General features: G+C 35.5%; 2 protein-coding genes across 3 annotated transcripts in view; both read right to left on the reverse strand.

Moving 5' to 3' along the window:
- Window positions 1–230, reverse strand: part of LOC132124987 (MOB kinase activator 2-like) — a 65,410-nt gene extending 65,180 nt beyond the window's left edge. The window contains exon 1 of the mRNA XM_059536182.1: window positions 226–230. The gene's annotated coding sequence lies outside the window, so the exon portion shown is untranslated. The remainder of the gene's footprint in view (window positions 1–225) is intronic.
- The window catches only part of LOC132124986 (dual specificity protein phosphatase 8-like), a 43,750-nt gene extending 20,394 nt beyond the window's left edge, over window positions 1–23,356 (reverse strand). Inside the window, exons 1-3 of one of the 2 annotated variants that reach the window (XM_059536175.1) lie at window positions 23,118–23,356; window positions 10,834–11,190; window positions 2,011–2,149 (exon numbers count right to left, since the gene is read on the reverse strand). In XM_059536175.1, coding sequence (XP_059392158.1) covers window positions 2,011–2,149; window positions 10,834–11,064 — 370 coding nt within the window. In that variant the 5' untranslated portion in view covers window positions 11,065–11,190; window positions 23,118–23,356. Of the gene's footprint in view, window positions 1–2,010; window positions 2,150–10,833; window positions 11,191–15,529; window positions 15,682–23,117 lie in introns of those variants that run through there. The other variant, XM_059536176.1, reaches the window with a different exon arrangement.
- Window positions 23,357–24,510: the final 1,154 nt, after the last annotated feature.

A 24,510-nucleotide genomic window follows, 5' to 3' on the forward strand; every position in this document is an offset into this window, starting at 1 on the left:
CCTCAAGGAGGTCTTAAGCTTTAAAGGTGACAGCCGCTTCAGCGCAAGCAGCCACATAATCAAAGATTCGCAAAAGTGCTGAACTTTCCCCAAATCCTGACTGAAATAAATTTAAGCTTCTTTTCACTGACATATTTGGATCAAGCAGCTTAGTAAGAAGTTAGAGGAAAAATTCTGAAAGCTACTGTGAGGATTTCTACAGACTCATCACTTTGAGAGCAGTACTCTGCTGTGACGATTGCTATTGACAGAAGTCATTATTATAGGGAGTGACAAAAAGTTGGTATTTTTGGAATGTAAAAAAAGTCTAAGTGTTTTTTAAAGGGTTTGATCTCTATATGCAGGTTAAATAACATCTCTTTTGTGTAACATGCCATCATTTGATTGACAGCAGGAGATTCCTGTTGGACCAGTGCATTGCAGCCTGCACACATCTTTAATGCTTTTCCTAAGAAGTTGTGTAGGAAGGCTGGGCATTTTAATTAATTTTTATTTTATTTATATATTATTTTATTTTTATTTATTTATATTTCATTTATAATATTTACAGTATCAATTACGGAGGTTGATGGATTTTTGATCATTATCTTTTTGAGTATAATATATATTAAATACATATAAAATTTGTTATATTATCTAGAAACAATAGACAATGAACAGCTGTGGCTCAGGGGTAAAGCTTCGCATAGAAGTGCAAAAGGTTGTGGGTTCGATTCCCAGGGAACACGTTAAATAAAAAAAAAATGTAGCGTGAATGCACTGTAAGTCACTTTGGATAAAAGCGTCTGCTAAATGCATAAATGTAAATATATTACATTATAATGCTACATTGTTATAGTTAAATGATACTATATTTTATTAACATACAGAGCGAGCGAGAATATGTGAATATTAATGTTGGTTACAATATATACATAATATAATGTTTAAAATTGGTTCATTATTATTATTAGACAACAATATATTAGAAAATATTTACCATTTAAAATATTTACTGCACTATCTCCTTGCTAAGTAATTTTGTTGAAATAGTATATTAAATAATCTATTGTATAATTTAGTCCATACTCAAACATAATATACAATATATTAAAAAGAAAAATGAAGACATGTACATGCAATTTTGTTTCAGTTTTCTACATTTTGATTAAAGTCACATAAAAAGAGTTAAAAAAAACTATAACAACATTTATTTTATTAACATTATTAATAATAATTACTACTTATGTAATGACCAATATGCATTAATAAAAGCATTAGTAAAAGACAATATGCATTAACAACACTTATTTTTTATTAATATTATACTAATGTAATGACCAATATGCAATAATAAAAGTGTAAAACAAAAAATAAAAAGTCACATTTATAGAGTTAAAAAATGACTCTTCTTTTTTTTTATTGTTATTATTTTTTAATGTTACATCACAAATAATGATTTTATTTAAAGTTAACTTTAACAACCTATTAAAAAGCATTATTATTAATAATCATATTAATTATTTCTAATAATTTTATGGCCAATATAAAAGAATATATATAAAATTTTTATAAAACACACACACACACACACACACACACACACACACACACACACGCTTTGGTAACAGAGATTTAGCTAAGTTTCGGTGTATTTTGTTGGTGTCTACAGCAAAGAGCGACACAAAGAAAAATCAATTCGCAAACCTTGAGGAGCGTTAAATAGACAACTACATGGTGCAAAAACAAGTAGTGAAGCAGTCCAGTGTGTGCATTCCTCCAATGATGACATAACAAAAATGTCTGTCAGCAAACAACACAAATCATCAAGGCCTCCGATTCATTTACACAGAAAAGAAAACAGTCAGACAAGACAGAGCAATGAGGGACATCAGAGAGCGAGAGACATATGTGTAAAGTGAATGTGAGGGAATGACAGTAGAAGTGTTTGGGAAACGGTGGTGTAAGAATCGCCCTCTGCTGGTGTAAACCAGCATCAACACGTACGTCCCAGTCTCTCTCCAGCTGTACCTGTCAGCAGAGACACCCTGTGGAAGGGGCCGTCCAGCTTGCTCAGGAGGATGTGGACGAAGCTGTCTTTGGGAAGCTGCCCGGCATCTTTCGTGCCCTGGTCGTACACCACCACCTCCTGCCTGCGGCCCAGGTCCACCTTCAGAGCACAAACACACAGGAACCCATCAGCAGGACGTCACAGATACAGGCACAGCAAGCTGAGTGCAAATATATTAAATATTTTATATATATATATAAATATATATATATAAAATATAAAATACACTAATATAAATATTAGGGATGCAACAGTTCACAAAATTCAAGGTTGGGTTCGATACGACACAGTGGTGTCACGGTTCGGTTCAGTTCAGTATGTTCGGTACGGGGCTAATTGGTTACGTCGCAATGTTGGAAATATTTCTGTTTTAAACGATGAAGGCAAGCCAATGGATATCACACACGAGCAACGTGCAAACTTTGCACAAGAGTAATGTCGGTGAACGTCTTAATCGGAGTCAATTCAGTAAGCAGAAAGTGAAAGTAAAAACACAATGATGGAGTAATGACGGAGACGAATCTACTTCAACATATCCTGATAACCGTATTTAGCTAACTGTTTTAATTTATTCTCTTAATATTTCTAATATTACATAGTTCGGGGAAAAAAATGTGGTGTTTGAAATAAAAGCTTCTTATTTAATTGATTTTTATTGATGGCTGAAGTGTTAATATTTTAATCATAGACCTATAATTCATTGTATACTAGACCAGATTTAAAATACCTTTTATTAGTAAATAATAAAAATAGTAAATATATAAGTAAATATATAGTCTAATCTTTGCAGCAAGTCAGTTATTTGGTAATTATTGCAGGCCAAATTAATTGTAATTTTTTTTATTTAATAATAAAAGTGACTTCATAATAATAGTAATATTAGGCGTAATAAAATAAGTTTATATGTCGTTTGGGCTGCCTTGTTGCACTGAGAACATTATATTACACACACTTTAAGATGTTTTATTTTCCAAATGTAATAGATTTGGTCCAACGAATCGAATCGTTCGGTTTGTAATGCGTACCGAAACGAAAGCCCTTGTACTGAACGGTTCAATACGAATATGTGTATCTTTACACCCCTAATAAATATTTCAATGTAATACATGAAATATTTTCAAAATATAAACACAGTACACATACATGTATTATGTAAACTAAAACTTTTATTTTGGATGTGATTATTTAATCTTCGACAGCACTACAAAATATACACACAAAGTATTTTCTAGATACAATACTTCATATTCAATAGGTGTAATACTTGCAGTTATTTACTGCTTCATTGCTAAGAACTGTGAAAATATATTATTATAATATACTGTATTACATGGGATGAATATTCAAATGTTTACATAATTCATATTTTAATAATACATATTTACATAGTATATTGATAAGGTTATTGAACTGTTGAATTGACTATACTGTATATTTTAATAATATAATAAATATTAATTGAACATTAATATGCTTATGTAAATAATAATTTATTAAAATATTACATTTAAAGATAAGACAGATTGTGACACGGAGAGGGAGACAACATTTTGGCCACGCATGAGTGATTACTGACCGATTAATCAATTTGTCCGGTTTTATCAATCACTAACAGTTCTGATAATGATTATTATACTGTATTTTGAGAAATGCATTACCTTTTTAATATGCTTTTTTATTTACGTAATGCTCTCTGACAAACATGCAAGAATCAAGAGCAAAGTGGGATCTTATATTCCTGCTCCAAATGCCAATCTTTTGCAGAAACGCGTCTTTTGCACATAAAGTGGTGTTTGCGAGGCTTTAGCGCGTGCATCAGTGCGTAAGACCTGAATCTGAATATGTGTGTGTGTGTGTGTGTGTGTGTGCGTTTGCCATGCAGCAGGAGTGTGAAGCTGTGTGTGTGTGTGTGTGTGCGTTTGCCATGCAGCAGGAGTGTGAAGCTGTGCGTGTGTGTGTGTGTGTGTGTGCGTGCTGCACGCGAGCCCCGCTGTCTCAATGTTGTCAGGCAGTTTTTAATCACATGACCATCAGCCAGAGCCGCTGCAGAATGACTCACTACAATACTGGAGCACTACTGGAGAAAACACACTGAGAGGAGAGGAGGGGAGGAGAAACCAGGCCAGTAACAGAGGATGAAGAAAGATGGAGGGACAGAAAAAAAGGGATGAGAAGAGGACAGTCATGCAGGGAGAGAAAACACACAATATTGGTGATTAATAATAGAGCATGGGAGTGTAGCAACACCGCAATTATCAATGACTACAGTATTAAAAAAAAAGCAACAAAATAAGCCAAGTTTGACTTGTTTTCCTCTGCGGAAAACAAAAGAAAAAAAAAATGGTGAAGACTGTCCAATTGAAATGGAGAGTAAATTAAGTTTTCAAGATTCACAAATGGCAATTTAGGTTGCTTTTAAGTAAAAATCCGTTCAAGTTTTCATTAGCGAATTTATGAGAAAAGAAGAGAATAGTGATGCTCCAGTAGTGATTTGAAAGTTTTTATTTATCAGAAATTTAAAATTTTAAATCAAAAATATTGTTTTGGTAACTGAATTTGGGTAATTGAATGCTTCATGCTATTCAGTGTGTTGTATTCTCAGGTGATTGAATCAGTCGTGAAAAATGTAGAAAACTTACTACTAGAAAACATGTAGAAAAATTTTTTTCAGGTGAACAAATTTTACATCTTGCATCCACGCATTTGAAGCACGTGTTCACTTATCATAGTTTATCCACATTATGTGCACAAAACTGACACGGACACAGTCTAAATGTAAATGTAAAACAATGGCCCTCCTTTTTGTTTTGTTTTTTGGCTCAGAAACTTATTTTAAATGTACATTTATTGATGGCCGGTAAAATGAAAAAGCCCTTTTTCCTTTTATTAAACTAAGTAAAAAGAAAAAAACTAAGAAAAAGATTTTAAAGCATTAACTACATTCCACTGTAACTGAAAGGTCAACTCGAGTGCATTGCATTGTGCAATATTCATTGCTGTGTGTTAAAAAATAAGAGCTACACATACTTTTTTCTGTTTTCAAAAGAATATTTTGCAGAAATGTCAGCGCATCATCGGATTTGTGATTGAATAACTAATGGGATCTTTAAAATGAATCAGTTACACTTCAATAATACTGATTCAGGGTGGGATAATAATATACAGTATTTAAATTATTGGGTGAATATGATGATATTCCTCCTTTTCTGAACTGATGTGTGTTGTTATCATCACAGTTGTGCGGTGTGAACATCCCTATCCGCACAGAATTAAAATGATTATTAAAACTGTATAGTTAAACTTGTAATCATAGTTATCACCATTGGTGTGAAGGGGCCTTTAGCTACTAAAAAACATCAGCTAACCATTACACATTAATCTTTAGATAGAAGGTCAGATCTTACTTAACCTGGCCTTTACTCTAAACAGCACTGACCTGGTTTCAATGGACTTCAGTCAATTGTATCTCCAGTTTGATGTTATCATATTTCCTTTCATCCAAGTAAAGTCTTCACAACATATTATATTGATCATATCTTTTAGAAACAGCACCGCGCAGCCTTGCAAATGCAGGGTGGATCTACAAGTAAGAAAGAAGGTGAGAAGATATACGTGTGAGAAACCGAAAGTCTGTGTGTGTTACACCAGCTTGGCATTGCGCCTAAAAGGTGATGTCACCTGCCGAAAGTCGGCGGCGGTGGAAGATTACCGTGTTTTCCTGCCAGCCCAACTCCACTGACTGTGAAAGTTAAATAATAGCACCTCAGTCCTGGTTTTAAAGGGCCTGGAGAAGGTTTACACCTATCGCTCGTCATGTACCTTGAGCGATTACGCAAGTTAAGCTTAGCTGTTAGATAAGGTATTAAACTGAGGCTGCTGATTGACAGGGGATGGTGAGAAACTAGGCCATGTCCGTCTCTCACAGGCCCCGCCCCTTCTGTACAAGGTGTTCCGCCTTAATGGGATGAAGGCTAAATCTAGACGGTGACATCATCACCTGAGGATTATGGGCTCTCGTGAAGGCCTGCTGAAGCCTGGGTCACCTGTAGGGCAAACACACACCTAGTACTGAGCTGTCAGCTGGTTTTTAACAAGAAGTCCTGGCCAACTGTGGCATACAGTTTTCTTTGAAATTAAAAAATGCTTTCCCCTTTCTTTCTTTCTTTTTTAATTTAGTGTTAAAGATTTTACAGTTTATTAATTACACTACAAATGGAAGGTCATCTTAAAGGCACTGCATTGTGGGATATCCACTGCAGTGTGGTGAATATATAAAATATATAATGGCTTATCCAATGTATGACATATATTATTTTATTTTATTATTTTAGACAATAAATATGTGATGTACTGTATGTAAAATATTTCAGTTATTTTTTAAAAAAATGTACATGTACTGTACAATGTATAATATTGATTATTTTGTTTATTAATTTTAGACAATAAATATATAGTATACTGTAAGAAGTATAATATCTACCATTTTGTTTAAATATTTTAGACAGATATGTATTGTATAACATTTATTTGAGTTATTTTTAAACAATACAAATAACGTAATATATTTAACAATTATTTTAGACAATAATATATATTTTGTAATTTATAATGTATAATATGTATTTTATATATTTTTTTTAAACAATACACAATGTACTGTATATTGGTTTTATGTAATAATTATTTCAGGCAAGAAATATATAACGGCCTGTATACAGTATAATATTTGTTAATTATTTCATATGTATTTGTTTCTGTGGCTCAAGTGGTAGAATGTATGCATTGTGTTAGTATCCATTGTGTTAGTAGCGCAAGGTTGTGGGTTCGATTCCCAGGGAACACATGTTACGTAAAGATGTTGGCCTGAATGCACCGTAAGTCGCTTTGGATAAAAGCATCTGCTAAATGCATAAATGTAAATGTATTTATTATTTTTACACAACTTTTCACACAAAGAGTATATCTATTGGAACAAACACAGTTTAAATAAAATGCAACTATAACATTGTTAACACAATGTGAATAGCATACAGTATATATTGCATACTGAAGAAATATTAAAAATAGTACGGTAATATGCTATTCTGAACACAGCCAGAGACACCTCAAAAATCCTGTCAGCAAATGCTATGGGGTTGTAATTAGGTAAACGCTTATTACTAAACCAAACCATAGAGAGGTTCAGTAATAGTTAGTTGTCACCCGCAAAGACGAGCGTGTCAAATAGCTACATTTTCCAAGAGCCACACGATGGTCCCAAGGTCACCCGAAACATTCAGATCGTTTACATGCTGTGACATCAGCAGGATTAAAAAATGGCACGTTCGGTTTCTATATGTCACCTGTCGGGCCTGTGTGGCCAAATATATCCTGAGACCATTTGACCAGTGCCATTCACTTCTCGTCTGCCTCGTTTGTTATAGCTAATTTAACTTGTTGACAAGTATGTCCTCTGTCCCTTCACACGTTCAGTAGACACATCAGGACATAGTCAACAACGTAGGAGTCATTTTTCACATCAAAACATGTAGAAAGCTACAGGATGGGAAGCTACTTACAGCTTTTTAGTCTGTTGCTGCTCAACTTAGGGTTAGTAGATAAAACTTTTTTTTTTCAAAACATTAAATATTATTTATTATTATCAATATCAATGTTGCAACGTTAGCATCATTATCAAATTCTAATTCATCTTCTTATTCAATAATATCACTGAAATCAGATCATGCAATATATAATCATATCGTAATGCAATATATAACCATTTTTTGGATTCCTATAATTTTGCTTTTTTTCCATGATGCTGCCTGCAGCAATTGTAAATAAATGTAAATAAAACAGGAAAGCGTTTGACTATAAAAATCCCAAAGACTTATATTGAAAAAGGAAACCATGCCAAAAAATGGCATCAAAATATCAGAGACTTAAGCGTAGGCTCATTTGATTTAGTCACTACCCACAAACTAGCAACTCCCACAGACAACACTAGCAACCACATTGCATCACCCTATTATTATGTCAAGGGGTTTTGCACGCACAAGGACCACTGATGTTTTCTTGCGAAAATATACAACCCTATTCATTTCTACATGCAAAATTTAAAATTTGTAAATAAAAGGTGATGTTCTACAAAGAGCACGAGATAACGGTCTGGAGAATAAGCTTCCTGTCTTTGTTCAGTCCGTACATCCTTAAGATCTGCCTATTCGGCTGTCTTCGCTCTGGGCGATCTCATAGCCATCTGTCAGTACCAGCTCAATGGAACATTCAGCAGCACAGATTACCATAAGACTGTTCGTGGCTGCAGAGGAAGTCCTGCTCCTGTACCATTGCACTCTATCTACTGCACTTAACACTGACCCATTTACAATGCAGGCCAGGCAATCGGTGCATATGGTGCCTTCCGCTGATGTAATCTGAAATGGGCCGAACACAGAGCCATGGGGGACCTCGGCATTATCTCAGTGTGGATGTGTGCTGCTCATCCATTAATACCCTCTTTCACTTCCTCCCTTTATTCACACTCACAATGGACCACACTGGTGGCCTTTGGTTGCGGTGATGTCGTTACTTTCAGCTAACACATTGATGCTACAACTTCTGGCAATGGCAGCTGTCCCAAGCAGTGGGGGGTGAAAGGGGTAGGGTTTTGTCTGGATCTTGCACTAGTCGCATAGATGATTTGCACGTGCTCTGCTAGCGCTCTGCCAGTGGCCACACTAAAGATTATGATGTCATGCTCATCCAATAACAAAGAGTTTCCAGAATTCGCCCCATCCCACCTCCCCCCACTTACACCCAGATAGCTCCAGCTTTATCCAGGACTTGCATTAATCACGAGCATTATCCTCTTTACTGAGGGAGATAATAAAAGCCACACAGCCTCTAGGCTCAGCTATGGCATGAAATAGGGAATGCAGCGAAAGAGTGACCCAAGAAAACACTGCCACTCTGTTAAATTCAGATGGATCTGGTTTTAGCTAGCAGATCCGAATCAAGTGCCCTTTTTTTTGGGAAACAAATAGCACATAAAGGCCCAGGGCTGACATTCTTAGGACAAGCACCATATTACTGTTTATATATATATATATATATATATATATATATATATATATATATATATATATATATATATATATATATAAAAGAATAGTAATAATAAAAATAATATATACATACAGTATACATATATATATATATATACATACAGTATACATATATATATATATATATATATATATATATATATATATATATATAAATGAAATATAAACATCAATTTGAAACAGTGTATTAACCCAAAATAAGGGCTGCTCCGATCACGATCGGCCGATCGTTATGCGCATCTCGTCAGTAAAGCCGGTTCTCTAATCAGCGGTAAATTCCATCAGGTGCGTGATTTCACATAGAGCCGTTGTTAACCGAGAAGATGCGCAAATAAACGCTGAAAATGAACGTGGATTTGCGCAGCTTCTCAGTTAACAATGGCTCTGTGTAGTAACAGCTGCTCTATGTGAAATCACGCACCTGATGGAATTTACCGCTGATTAGAGAACTGACGAGATGCGCATAACGATCGGACGATCGTGATCGGAGCACCCCTACCCAAAATATCAAGAATAGTTTAATTAGTTTAATAACATGTTCCTGTAGCTCAAGTTGTACAGCATTGCTTAGCAAGCGCAAGGTTGGGGGTTCGAATCCCAGGGAACCCATGTTAGGAGAAAATGGTTAGCTTGAATGCAATGTAAGTCGCTTTGGATAAAAGCATCTGCTAAATGCATAAATTTAATTTCAAATTTACATTTAAATTTAAGTCCATTACTTGCAAACTCAACAACAGATAACATCTTACAAATTGCTAGCCAATCTATTTTAATTATAAAAATCACAAGAATGACACTAACTCACAGCTGCAGTTAAAAAATAAATACAAATACAGAACCGGACTGGTGAACTGCATGCATGACAGGTTGGTCATTCAATGCAATCACAAAAGATAACCCATATCTATAGCCTCAAAAACAGGGCATTGTCTCATGGTTGGTATGAGACCATTTCTTTGCATTGTTGGCTTTCAGTTTTCATTAGTGGTGAATGAAAAAATCATACTACAATGTGGTGCAATTTGTTTTTTTGTCAGAAAGCGAGGTGCGCAATAAAGGCAGATCAGTTTTTGACAATGACCTCATCAGCTGTGGCAGGGACTTTTACATGACATCTGTCGGTGGTTGGATTTCCCCCTAAGAGTTCTGTCAGTTTCACAGAGTGCCTAAAAATATAAAGACTTGGCATGCCAGGCGGGTTGGAAAAATGATGTCGTATTCGATGTAGAAGTCATGGAAAACTCAAGTCTCCAATTTCTTAGCCTCTGATAACCAATAAATCTATAGTGGTCCTCCAAATTTAGAAATGCTAGCTGCTAGCAAGAGACCATTGACCTAATCTGACTTTCTCAAACATCAGACTGACTACTACACATAATTAAAAACTCATTTTAGATGCGGAAGTGTCAAATACTATACGTGCACATGAATTTGACTGTATGTTGCACATTGGAGCCAAAACAGGGTCTCTTTAATGGGTGTTCACAAGTTCACTATAATACTTTGCACAGACATGGTGGTGAAGTCCACACAAAACTATTAGCATTGTAAACAGAACCCTTTAAAGGCTCACAGCTGTCCGCGTTCAGACATCAACCTCCTTTCTAACGCGACCGATAGTTCCCCAATTTCTCGATTACATGAACTAGCCACACACTCTCTCAAACACACAATTGATACCTTGACCTTCCCGTTGGGCTGGAGGAGCTCGGTAACTGACACCTTGTCCTGCTGAAGCCTCCTCTTGACCAGTTTGGAGCAGCAGATATTGACAGCGCCATGCACATGCGAGGCGTTGTACTCCGAGAAAGTCCGACTGTCGATCACCAGCAATCGTCCGGCTCCACGCTGCAGAAGGCCCGCTAGGCGCTTGATATCCATGGTACTGCGACGCCCCTTTTCCCCCGCCATGGAGGTACCCAGAACTCCTCTCTGGACGAGGGTTGCGCACAATGACAACCAATGCAGAGGTGGTGGATCAGTGATGATAAAATCACTGACGCGGGTCACAAAGAGACATCAAGGTGCACATGGTGTCTGGGGGAAAACAAAAGTCAACAGATGTTTAAATTTTTTATTTTTAGACAGCACTTCATAAACAGTCATAAACGGACATTTTTGTGATGTAGTTCCTTATTCATTGTTTCTTGTAAGGAAAAACTAAGTATCTTCCTGCTTATTTTATTTTTGGCATATGTGCAAACCGTAATAGTCAGAGCAAAGACTGATGAGTTTATGTAAAAAACTAAAAACTATCTTAAACCTCTTTGGATTCGAAACACTCTACAGAACTACATGAAATGAAATTCTTCTAGCTATGAAAACCCGATATCATTTATTGTTGGGTAAATGACTAATTTGACTATGCAAATATATTTTAATGAAATTACTTTGCTAATTAATATTTGAAAATATTTTGGTCGCCCAATCAATGTCATGTGGTACAACCAAAATTTTCTTTTTAAATAAAATAGTAAATTATGTCAGTGTGAAAGTCAATAATTTTCTTAAAATATCAGTTAATTTCACCTTTTTTATGTTTAGTGAAGGTTAGTTGGTTGTAAAATATCATGTGGTGTGACTCCCCAAAAATGTAATGATATTGATTAATTAATACATGATTGTAGAAGTAATTTAAATTTTTTGAAAATAATAGATTGATAATGTTGTAAGAAAAAAATTGGTTGTTACATTTTACCTTATGGTTACACAACATGACATTTTAGAGTCATTAAATTTTAACTTTTCTTGTAAATGGTATTAAAGTTGATAACACTTTACAGTAATGATCTATTAGTTAATGTATTAACTAATATTAACTATCAATTATTTTGTGTTTATTAATCGTAATGTTAGTTCATGTTAGCTCAGGTCCATTAAATAATATGAAAATGCTAAAATTCTTTTTAATTTTGTATAAATAAGTGTTGAAATTAATATTAATATTATCAACATTAATAAATGCTTAAGTATGTGTCATTCTTAGCTCTTGTTAACTAATATTAAAAAATAGGACTGTATTATAAGGTGCTACCAAATTTTTTCTGAACATGTTTACAAATACATGTACTGTTCTTTAACCTCTGCTCTTTTAAATTATTTTCTTTGCATTTCTTGAGGACAGTAAAATTTGCCACTGACCGTGTGTCCCTGTTATATTCTGAAGTCTGTCAGACCTCAATTCATAAAGTTTGCACTACGCTGATAACATTCATTATTGTAAACTAATGTAAACGCCTTCTTTTAATGTAAAGTCAATTTTATATCTTTCAGACCATCTACTGTCATTGCTGATTAACAGTGGGATGAGAAGCTTGCTTAGCAAGTTCATTTAATTAAATGACGTGTGTATAGCTAGCAGTCGGAATAATAACAAATCTAAATTCATGGCACAAACATTTAAAGCTAACTTTATCGTTTCCTTGAGTATTAAGCTTTTTCTTACCACCACAGTAATGCAAGAATACACGTTAAGTATTGTACAGGGCACAAAGCACTTGCAATTCACTGGCCAATATTTAAATTTGCATTTGCGTGTGTTTATGGCCTTAAAGACACGAATGAAACCGGCGTTAGGGAGTATGCAGCCCAAGCAGCATCTGCTGTCACACCAAAACCTTCAATAAATTCATTGAGTGCCTCCTCTTACATATCGCCAGTGATCATGACAGCTACTCTTACCTGTTCAAACAAATAAACTAACGGTCAATTTCAAATATAGACGCCAAATGCTAATATACGAAGATAGATTTACTTAAAACTGATATGATAATTAATACAGAAGAACTAATAATTAGATAAAGTTGGCTACTTGGTGTTTAATGTTTAATAGTGTGTGTGTGTGTGTGTGTGTGTTTTCATGAAAATAATAAATAATAAATAACAGTTACTTAAAGTTAAAAACTTGATTTTTCAACCAATAAAAAGAGTCAGGGTTGATTCTGTTAAAAAATTCTTAAAGATTTCAATATATAATTTTCAGGATATAATTCAAATCTAGAACAATTTAATAAAATATATTTAAGAAATATCAGACTTTGGCACAAAATAAAAATAGCTATTACTAAATGGATATTTAAAATGTAACATTTCCATCACATTCTTAGCAAAATAATTAAGTGGTCATTAATAAATTGACGAGTTATCATAGTTTCATGTAGCAAAATATTGTAATGTACTGTACTGTAAATAACCAACAAACTATTGATGCCATAATAAACCTGTACACGGTAAAACAAAGATTTTAAGACTATATTTTACAAGAAAAAACGATGTCAGTTTTAGTTTCAAAATTTCACGTTTAATTCAACGTTTCTTGCCATTTCAAGGTTTGTCAAATTTACAAGCAATTTCTGAGTGAAAATAGTCTCTACACCAACATTTTTCAGTCTAGGCTCATATTTATTTAATGGTTATCTATTTTATGAATGGCAAAGCTCAGCAAATCTACATCAGAAACATGCGATCCATATACTGACCCTGTTTTATATTACAGCCAGACAGGATGTGACGTTAGGAAACTGAAGCCATACAGATTATGTAACAAGACTGGAAAGAATGTGCCATTTATAGCCTAGGCTGCAAGGATCACATATAGTCTTTTCAATAATCTCATTACTGCAGAAGCACATTTAGTCTAAATATTCCACTTGGCAGACTGAACGCAGCTTTATATATTCAGTGTACGTGCATCTGTGTTGGAGGAAGGCATGTGTGAAGGAGGACGAGCGATTGTTTATGACTGGATGAGTGGGGCGATGTTTTGAGTATGCAGTGACCTTCTGAACACTTCAATGAATCTCTACACCCCTCACTCCATTACATTATGAAGAGCAAAAGACTAAACCAAGAGCCAATCGAGCATGAGGGAAATATTCCATTGCACTGCAGAGGGATCAAATATTCATACAATCTTATAAAGAGAAAGCTTTCAAACATAACTTTCTTGCAGAAAAACTGAGTAAACTACAGGTAAATAGAACACTTTACCTATAATGAAACGTTTACTCACAAATTCAGATTCTGTTATTTATTTACCATTATTTACATTTTTGTATGGCTTTCTTCTTTGGAAAACAAAATAAGATATTTTGAAGATATTTTGTTTCCTTAGCTATGTTTCCATCCTAAGATGTGAATTTAACGTATGTGCAAAACTTAAATATCGCATAAAACATTTGCGAATAAAGCACAATTTCCATCCAACGACTCAAAGAGAACAAAAACGTAAATTCCTGACAAACTGGCACTAAATATCTCTAAGAAAACTAGGAGAAGCCACTGAATATAATCATTTTCATTTGTAATAAATTACTTGCGCTTCAGAGAGCAGTCGTAACACAATTAATACGGTCATTGCTTTTAGAAGTGGATGCAGTAATGTAAGACAGTAATTATACAGAAATACTTTGACGACACCGTACAAAAAAAATATAGATGCTGTGAACGAGATCGGTCCGCTGGTTAGTCAGTTTATCTCATCTCATAGTGCAAAGTCACATTACTTTTTCAGGGCGCATCATGGAATTTATTCAGTAAATGTGTTTCCATCGTAGTTTAAGCAAAAAAAAACAAAAAAAAACAACAGAAAATGACAACATTTTTATATTAAAGTTTTTATTTGTTTGTTTTTTTGCAAACATTTATAGTTTTAGTCTTTGCTTCTATTTATTTTTGCTTAAAAAATAAATAAAACAATTATCAAACAAATGAAAAAAAAAAAGAAAAGAAAAATAAATGGGCTTGCTTGCAAACGTGTTTGTTTTTATTTGACATAACGGAAATGTTTGCCCTTTCGCCTTTGCAATAGTTTTTGTTTAGAATAATAACCTTGACTGTTTCAAACTTTCACACTTTCTCTTTGCATCTATCTCTCATTCCCTCTGCTGCTGCATTGAGGGGGGGTGATGCTGCAACGCTGAGATATCTGCAGCGCCATGCAGAAATCAGCACACATCAAACACACATCTACACATACATAAATACACACTAATTCTCCATCAAGCACTTATGCAACATAAAACAAGAAAAACAAGCATTTCAGCAGCACGTTTGAGAACATAAACAAATGCACACCAGCAATCTCCATTACACGGGAGACTCATAGTCGTTGCTCTCCAAACAACTGCAAGTCAAATAATCATTCCTCAGTTCAATAATGAATCAGCTCGTTTTTATGTCATGTCCATAAACAAACCCAGCGCGGTACGAGCGACGCTGCCAGAGGACCAGCCTCAAGCGACCAGCAGCATCCCAACATGGAAGCCTTTGTTTTGATCGCATTCTCAGTCACCATAAGAAACCATTACCTGCATCCCACCAGAACGCAAACACATGCAGGATTCCAACAAGCCACCAGAGACCCCGAACTCCTTACCATCCTTTGCGCTCTCTATTCGCTCCATGGGAAGGATGTTCAGCCACACCTTGGAGAAAAGAAACCCCTCTCCTACAATCGGCCAGTCGATAACACGACAAAAGCCCCCCCGTGGGCCGCAGGATGAAATGGTGAAGTGGAGGCACGTCAGAGCATAACGAGGCTGACGCTGCATGAGTCTAATGGTGTTCCTTCTGCTTGACATCTCTAGTTGTGGGGAGGGGGGGGTGTGCACTGCAGTTTGACATCAAGAGAAGGTGTGCGTTCTCTCGTGACCAGCATTATTATGCATTATTATTTAGTATTCACACCTTTCGTGCATTTTCTGAGACGACGAGGTGTGGCATGTTTTATTTCGGTTGCATCAGCATTGCATCCATGCATCTATATGGAAACTGTATTTCCTCGAAAACACCGGCATAAACAGTGGTGTAAAGTGCTGATGTGGAGACGATCGGAGTGTTGCCATGGCAACTATATGTAAAATGGAAAAGGAGGAAAAGTTGACTGGGCATGAGGAGAGGAGAAGAAAGGTCGCCTCACATCCCCAAAGTGAGAAACACCCCAAACATCTGTTCTATTGATTTCCAGGGATTTGAAATTACACTAAAGACATCTATTTGAAAGAGGGTTTTTTTGGCTGACACTGTAAAAATTTTTTTTTTTTTTGAAATTGTAAACCGGGTCATTATCGTTAACTAAAACTGTAACTAAAACCATTAAATCCCATTTTTATGACTTGCAATAAACGTTAACTGAAATTTATAAAAACTGATATATACTAATCATACTATCTATCTATCTATCTATCTATCTATCTATCTATCTATCTATCTATCTATCTATCTATCTATCTATATTTGAGTTAACATTTATTGCAAGAAATGACAATTACCTAATATAAAACATTACAATTCCCGTCAATCTGGATCCCTCAGAAGCCTAAACATGTTTACAGTCTGGTTCAAAAAATTTATTTTGGTCTATTTAGCTAATTTTTCCCTTCATGACAACTGTGAGGTGGGTGATTTTTTTTTATAATTCATCCATTTACATTAGATTTAAGCCTTAAATTTCTCCATAATTAAGGGCGTGGCCACTTGAGTGACAGGTGGATTGCTGCTGCTGACACGGTCATCTCGCGAGGTGGGCGTGGCTTAAGCAACCAGCTCCCGCCTCTTTCCCTTTTTTCCGATTATCCGGGAGTGACTCGCGGTAACGCGCTGCCAAGATGGTGACGGTCAGCTTCGCCCACTTTGAGCTTCAAAAATGCTCTTCAGGACTCTGCAGGTGACGTCACGGACACTACGTCCATGTTTTTATACAGTCTATGCATATTACAAAACAGATGTAATTTCCCACTATTTCTTAAATTGTCAGTTTTCCACTCAACTTATTAAATGCGCCATCTTTAACATCTAATTCTTACATTGTTTCAGTTAATTTAGCTAGAATCATAAGAAACTGCTGCATCCGAAGTGACATTAGATGCATTTACTTATTTGATGAAGCTGAGGTGCCATAAATGCATTTGCATTGAAAATTTCGAATGCACAACGAATTTAAGCAAAGATGTTTTATATATATATATATATATATATATATATTTTTTTTTTTAAACATACAAATAAGAAATGTTGGGAAAAATGCAAATATAGTTTTAAATATGAAACCAAACCAGTAGGTAGCGGCAAACGACGGCAAATTTAGTCCTTAACAGATTTAACAGATTTGTTCAGTAGTTGGCAACGTCACTTTGTAAAGAAACACTTCACGCCTACACATACGCACCGTTTTCAAAAGTTTGAAATTTTAGGCCCCGAAAATGCTGTGTTCATGCAAATGATCTCCCAAAACACATAAAAAGTTTCCCATTTTCTGTTGAAAACGGTGTCATGTAAACACCCCGCTAGGAGCATTTCAATTGGCAGACAACAAAACTGCAGCGTTTACTTACATTAAACAGAACGTTAACGCCCATTGGTGTGTTGACTTGACACTAATATAGTTATTGTTACAGTTATCATTCTTGTTGAGAATGGGTCTAAAATCCTTTGTGCTTGACAGCCAAAGAAAGCAAAGCATGTCTCTGTTTAAAGTGACAGCGATTGTTTTAAAATGACAGACTGCACCTGAACAGCTGCCGACAAACATTGCTGAATGGAGGAAAAAGGAAAGCAAAATATCTTAATCCGGGTTATTCATTAACTGTATGGATGACATCACTTATTTGGACTCTGTGCCATACGCAAGCTGATGCAGAGCATTGTTCTGTCAGAGCCTGCATGCATTTGTTAATCATTGTCGCAGTGATATCATCTGTTGTGATGATCTGGATTTGTTAAACATGGGCTGATGTGTGTTTTACATTATGGCGGAAGAAGGTTTAGTTTAGTTTTAAATCACAAAAATAGATCACATTCCAAATCAGTATATATCAATATATACCAAGTTTTCTCTCTGAGACAATCTATAACCAACTACTACTGTAAGAGTGATGCACACTACTACTGTAAGAGTGATACACACTACTACTGTAAGAGTGATGCACACTACTACTGTAAGAGTGATACACACTACTACTGTAAGAGTGATACACACTACTACTGTAAGAGTGATGCACTACTTCTGTAAGAGTGATGCGCTAAGACACACTACTACTGTAAGAGTGATGCACTACTTCTGTAAGAGTGATGCGCTAAGGCACACTACTAATGTAAGAGTGATGCACACTACTAATGTAAGAGTGATGCACAACTACTGTAAGAGTGATGCACACTACTAATGTAAGAGTGATGCACAACTACTGTAAGAGTGATGCACTACTACTGTAAGAGTGATGCACTACTACTGTAAGAGTGATGCACTACTACTGTAAGAGTGATACACACTACTACTGTAAGAGTGATGCACTACTACTGTAAGAGTGATGCACAACTACTGTAAGAGTGATGCACTACTACTGTAAGAGTGATGCACAACTACTGTAAGAGTGATGCACTACTACTGTAAGAGTGATGCACTACTACTGTAAGAGTGATGCACTAATGCACACTACTACTACTGTAAGAGTGATGCACTAATGCACACTACTACTGTAAGAGTGATACACTACTACTACTACTATAAGAGTTATGCACACTACTACTGTAAGAGTGATGCACACTACTACTGTAAGAGTGATGCACTACTACTACTACTATAAGAGTTATGCATACTACTACTGTAAGAGTGATGCTCTACTACTACTGTAAGAGTGATGCACTACTACTACTGTAAGAGTGATGCACTAATGCACACTACTACTGTAAGAGTGATGCACAACTACTGTAAGAGTGATGCACACTACTACTGTAAGAGTGATGCACAACTACTGTAAGAGTGATGCACACTACTACTGTAAGAATGATGCACTAATGCACACTACTACTGTAAGAGTGATGCACTAATGCACACTACTACTGTAAGAGTGATGCACAACTACTGTAAGAGTGATGCACACTACTACTGTAAGAATGATGCACTAATGCACACTACTACTGTAAGAATGATGCACTACTACTACTGTAAGTAGGGATGCACCGGTTGACCGGCCATAAATCGGAACCGGACGGTTTTTGCTTAAAATACGCGATCGGCAATCGGCCGGTTTTTGGTCTTTTTCGGCTGATTTTTTCGGAAGTGCGCTTGCGTGCACAGATTACATTGTAATCGTTCGCTATGTCATTTGTGTGGAAGAGTATTTTGAAATCTGTGCACAGGACACAGGCAGCCGATCAGTACTGGAAATGCAGAGTTTCATGTCTGGGGCACAGATAGCAGGAAGCGATCAGCCGTTGGTATACTGGCGCAGAAATAAGAGCCTTTCCTGCGCACTGAAGCTGCGCGAGCGTATACTGTACCGGTCCGCGCCCTGAACTCGAGTAGACCGTGAAGAGATGTTCAGCTCAACTTCTCACGTGTTGGATGAGAAATGAAACGGACTAAACTGTGACAAAACTGAAAGGTTTTTTTTTATTTATTTTTTTATTAGAACTTAGAAACGCATACACGTTTAAAAAAAGCCAGAAATAAACATCAGTTCTGCATTAGGATGATTATTTTTATTTTACCTTAAAATTACATAGACTTAAATTGATTTAAAAATCACCTGCTGTAGCCCACTGAAAAAAAAGTGTTTCATTCATCCAATTAAAACATTTTTAGGGTAATGATTCACATCTATATTTTTTTACTTGAGACAATAAGTTATTTATTTTTCATTGGCTCAAGTAAAAAAATATAGATGTGAATCATTAGCCTAATTTTTTTTTTTTAATTGGATGAATGAAACACTTTGCATCTTTGTTTTATTCGTACCAACATTATTTGATTTTAACATTTTGGAAAATGTATTTATATAGCATACTTTTATTAAGTGTTGTCACGGTACCAAAATTTCAGTATTCGGTACTGATACCAGTGAAAATCCACGGTACTCTGTACCAATTTCGGTACCAAAGCAAAACACAAAAATATGCTAATTAAAAAAAAACTTTTTATCACTAAAAATAAAACCAATGCCATTTTTTATACTTATTTACAATTGTATAAAGTTTTTCTACAAATAATATAATAATGAAAAACAGTAAACAAGTTTCACCAAAGTTTCATTTGTCTTTTAATTTATGAAATTTAAACACAATTTATTTTTTGGTAAATAAAGGGGATTTGCTATTAAATTTAAAACATGGAAGAAATATTGTGTGATTTATTTCTTTAAAAAATAAAGTTTTATTAATTTTTTCAACAGTAGTAGCAGTATCACATACATTTGACTAAATAATAGTAATATTTCTAGCACAATGCCTTTATGAAAAAATGAACTTTTAATGAATGCATATTTGTCATTTTAACTGAACTTAAAACTGGTGGTGATGTTTAAGATATTTTTGGTCATTGAGGATTTCTGTAAAAAAATAAACATAGTAATAGATCATATTAATTATTATTAAAAGATAATACTACAACTAAATGTACTACCATACTAACAATATACAATGCACTATGGATTGATGAGCTGCTGGGTTCATGAATATTAATTACGTTGTCTGCGTTCGGTCGAACTGATTTGCTGAAATCAAAACAGAGACGGTAATAGATCGGCGCCAGCCAATGAAATTGCCATTTGTGCATTAGACCCGCCCACTACCGGAGAAACCGGCTTATCTTCAGCTTGTTCTAAAAAGCTGAATAATTCTAAATGAACTCCATTATTTTGAAAGGAGAAGACAACAAAGAATATTGTTAACATGTAGCGCGTCGATTCAGCGTGGTAAGACTCTCTCTCTCTCTCTCTCTCTCTGTGTATGTGTGAGAAACAGCGGTATCAGTAAAGCGACGGCGAGTTGTGCGCCCTCACACAGAGTTTACCGTTCGGCATAAACAGGTGTGCTGTGCGTCCAGTGAGATGAAATAATACAGTTCACCTGATGAAGAGAGAACTCTGAAGCGCTAAGTCAGTGTTCAGCGAGTGAAAATGTGCTAATCTTATAATAGCCTTGAACACACTCACTGGCGAGTAAAAAAATAAGAATTTATTAGCCTGTGGCTAACAACAGACATCATTTAGTCGCCCAGAGTAAAATTTAGTCACATATGCGAGTGACTTACTCGAAATGTAGAGGGTTGTTTTGACGGGTTGCCGTGAATACCTTTAAATTGACACTGGTTTTACTCAAATGAAACGGTAAAATGCTTGTGAAGTGACCCAGAACAGAACTGATGATTTTGCTGATGTATTTATGTCTTCACTGAGAAGGCAGATGCAGAAATTACTGCAAGCGGCACGCACTTCAGTCTATGTAATAAACAAACCATTCATTCATTCACACAGAGACGCACAGAACATGCAGGATTCATATTTCAACCAACTTTTGCGGCTTAACATTTACAGATACTCGTCCATATGGAGATTTGATTTGATTAATTCATGCTAACTTGACTGACTGTCCGTTTTAAAATCTAAGTTTCATTTTCATGACTGGATTTTGAGATTCCGTCCGCGTTTTCTGCTTCACGGAAATCATAGCGATGTATGCATCAAGAACCGGGTTTGAACGGGACCTCGGTACCACCGGTACTTAAAGAAACCTGGTACCGTGAAGTTTTCATTTTTTTAGTACCGACTTGGTACCGAAGTACCGGGTCTTTTGACAACACTACTTTTATTTAATCTCACTGGTAAAGACCTTTTATTTTTTTATTTAAAACCAAATTTAAAAACTAAAATACTGAATGCTGATTAAGAAACATCTTATAGAATGTGTGTTGATTGTGTCGTTTTGATTGTAGAACTATGCAGTTATTGCCTTTAATTTCACATGGTTACAGTTAATCTTTTAATTTAAGGCCAGTTCTATGTAGTTTCAACCCAATTCAAAAACAAAAGCAAAATGCTGATGTCTGTACCATCTATGTTTGTATTGAATGTACTGTAGGCTACTTACTGTGCAGTTACTGCTGTTAATTTCAGATGGTTACAGTTATTGTTTTCAATAGCCAAAAGCAAGTTTGGCCTATTAAATACCAAATATCTTGTTTATGCACACTTTCCTTCTTTCTTGTTTGTTGCTTAAAAGAAAAAAAAAAATCGGAAATTGGCATCGGAATTGGCCAGTTTGCTTGTAAAAAATCGGTATCGGAATCAGACAAGAAAATTTTTTTATATTTTAAATTACTTATTAGAAGATAAATAAAAAATTACTTTATACACTACAATATATTTTAAACTAAATATTGTTAATAAATGTTAATATTGATTATAATCATTTGAAGATACATTAGTACTAATAACAATAATTACAATAACATATTATTTCTACTGTCAATAATTAGTGATCAAAATATATAATAACATGTGGTATATACGTTATTGTATATTTTCTAGATTATAATGTCAATATCGATTTTCTTGCTATTAATACAAATGTAAAAGTATGTTTACTATTGTTATTTCATTATTCATATTAATATCAAAAGGTTATATTATTACTTATACCAATAATAGCTACATATTATTGATCAACATATAACTAAAGATCAAAATAAACAATATCACGTGCATAAATAAATAAAGAGAGAGAGAGTAATGAATGACAATATATTGTTATCAATATAAGGGTTATTGATGTTTTTGTTGTTTCATGTAATAAAATGAATAAATAAGACATTATTACAGGGACATCATGTTCATCACATTCACTATATAAACCTAATGCTGGACTATAATAACAAAGCCCACAGACTCATGCTGCAGTGTACAGAAGACATACAGCACAAGCCTCACATCAGAAGAGACACACTGAATGGTGTTACAGTGACCCTGTAATTATAACGCACGAGCACACAATAAATCACAAGCGATTGATGATCCACTATTCCCCAGTCAGTCAGTGTAAAGATGTTGCGCTCACTCACACAGACAGACGAGACACTCTTCAGTAACACTGCGTCCATCCCAAAACCACAGGCGCTCTTCGCCTCTCGTCAAATGAAGCCTTAAGCACGTTCTCAAATATCAGTCCGCCCCTTTCAGCGCCGCGCTCACCTCCGTTTGCCCCGGTCCCGAGTGTCTCTGTCTCAGCTGCGCTCCGACGGGAAGCCATTGTCACTAGTGTGTGCTAATCCTGAGTCTGCGGTCACGTGCGAACAGAACCACCAAAACCTCCTCAGTCCCGCCAGCGAACGGCCAGATGCGCGACAGTAGATACTGGGCAGTCGGGAAAAAAGAAGGTGCACTTACTTAGGCACTATAAATGAACTAAGGATGAGGTCATGCTTCTGGAGGGGAAAAATGCAGCTGACGTCACCATCAGCCAATAGGAGCGCGTGGGTCCTCTGACGTCAGCGCGCTAAACCGCAGATTAAAGGGACACTGACCTTGAGTCCCAGTGTTCATACTATCCATCCTAAATAGTATGTGAGATTAGAATAATAGTGTCCCGATGCATAGTATGTTGAAAAGAGTATGCCAGACGTCCCCGGATGGTCTACTATTTCAGGTCGATTTTTGAAGTGTGGATCCGTGCACACTCAATATTGCGCACAACGGTCAGAACTACAAACACGAATTAAAAAAGCGTTAAAAAACTACAAACATGGCGGATGCGCGCGAGCGACTGTTGAGTAGAGAGGTTTGGATAAATGGGTTTGAGTTACTTATAATCAACATTTAACCTGCTAATAAAATAGTTAATGTTATCTTTGTTAGGATATTTCATCTTCAACAACAATGTGAAAACATCCGTTTGGCCATAACACAATGAAATGCATAATTATGCAAAAATAACAATAAAATATGAGCAGAGTTCTCTGTACAAAAACCCAAGAATGTAAGATCAATGTGCTAACGTTACTTCATTTCTCTCCAGGTCGGTAGGTAGTTAAATGAAATGAAGTGTGAAGGATGTTAACTGTGAGAAGATGATTGACAGGTTTGCAGTGACAGGATGCGTGTAATTATGCGAGCGTTAAAGACGCTATTATGTCCCAACGCTTGCCTACTCTTCTAGTACACACTCAAAAGTGTGTACTTTTTTCACCAAAACAGTACATACTTTAAGGGCGTAGGGACGCAGCATGATGTTTTTCTTTTTCTTTTAATAGTATATATGATGAACAAATTAAGATTTTTTTTATTTTTTTTATTAGTCAGATTCAATAGTCAAATTGGCAAGCATTTTATAGACATGTTTATCGTGTTGTTCAAATTGTATTCGCTGTCATATAAACACGAGCGTTCTCTGCTGGCGGAGACAGAGCAGTGACAGTGAAGCTCTGCCATCCAGCGGTGCATCTCATTCACTTTCTGCTGAATATTTAATTAAAGATAGTTTCTGTTACAGACCCTGTAAATGTTTTCACCATGAATGCAATGATGTATAAACCTAAAGAGAAATATAAAATGTTGATTTCTGAGCAGTCTTTAGAAAGGAAAATAT

The sequence above is a fragment of the Carassius carassius genome, chromosome 43 (genome assembly GCF_963082965.1).
Source record: "Carassius carassius chromosome 43, fCarCar2.1, whole genome shotgun sequence".
In the NCBI taxonomy this organism is placed as follows: Eukaryota; Metazoa; Chordata; class Actinopteri; order Cypriniformes; family Cyprinidae; genus Carassius; species Carassius carassius.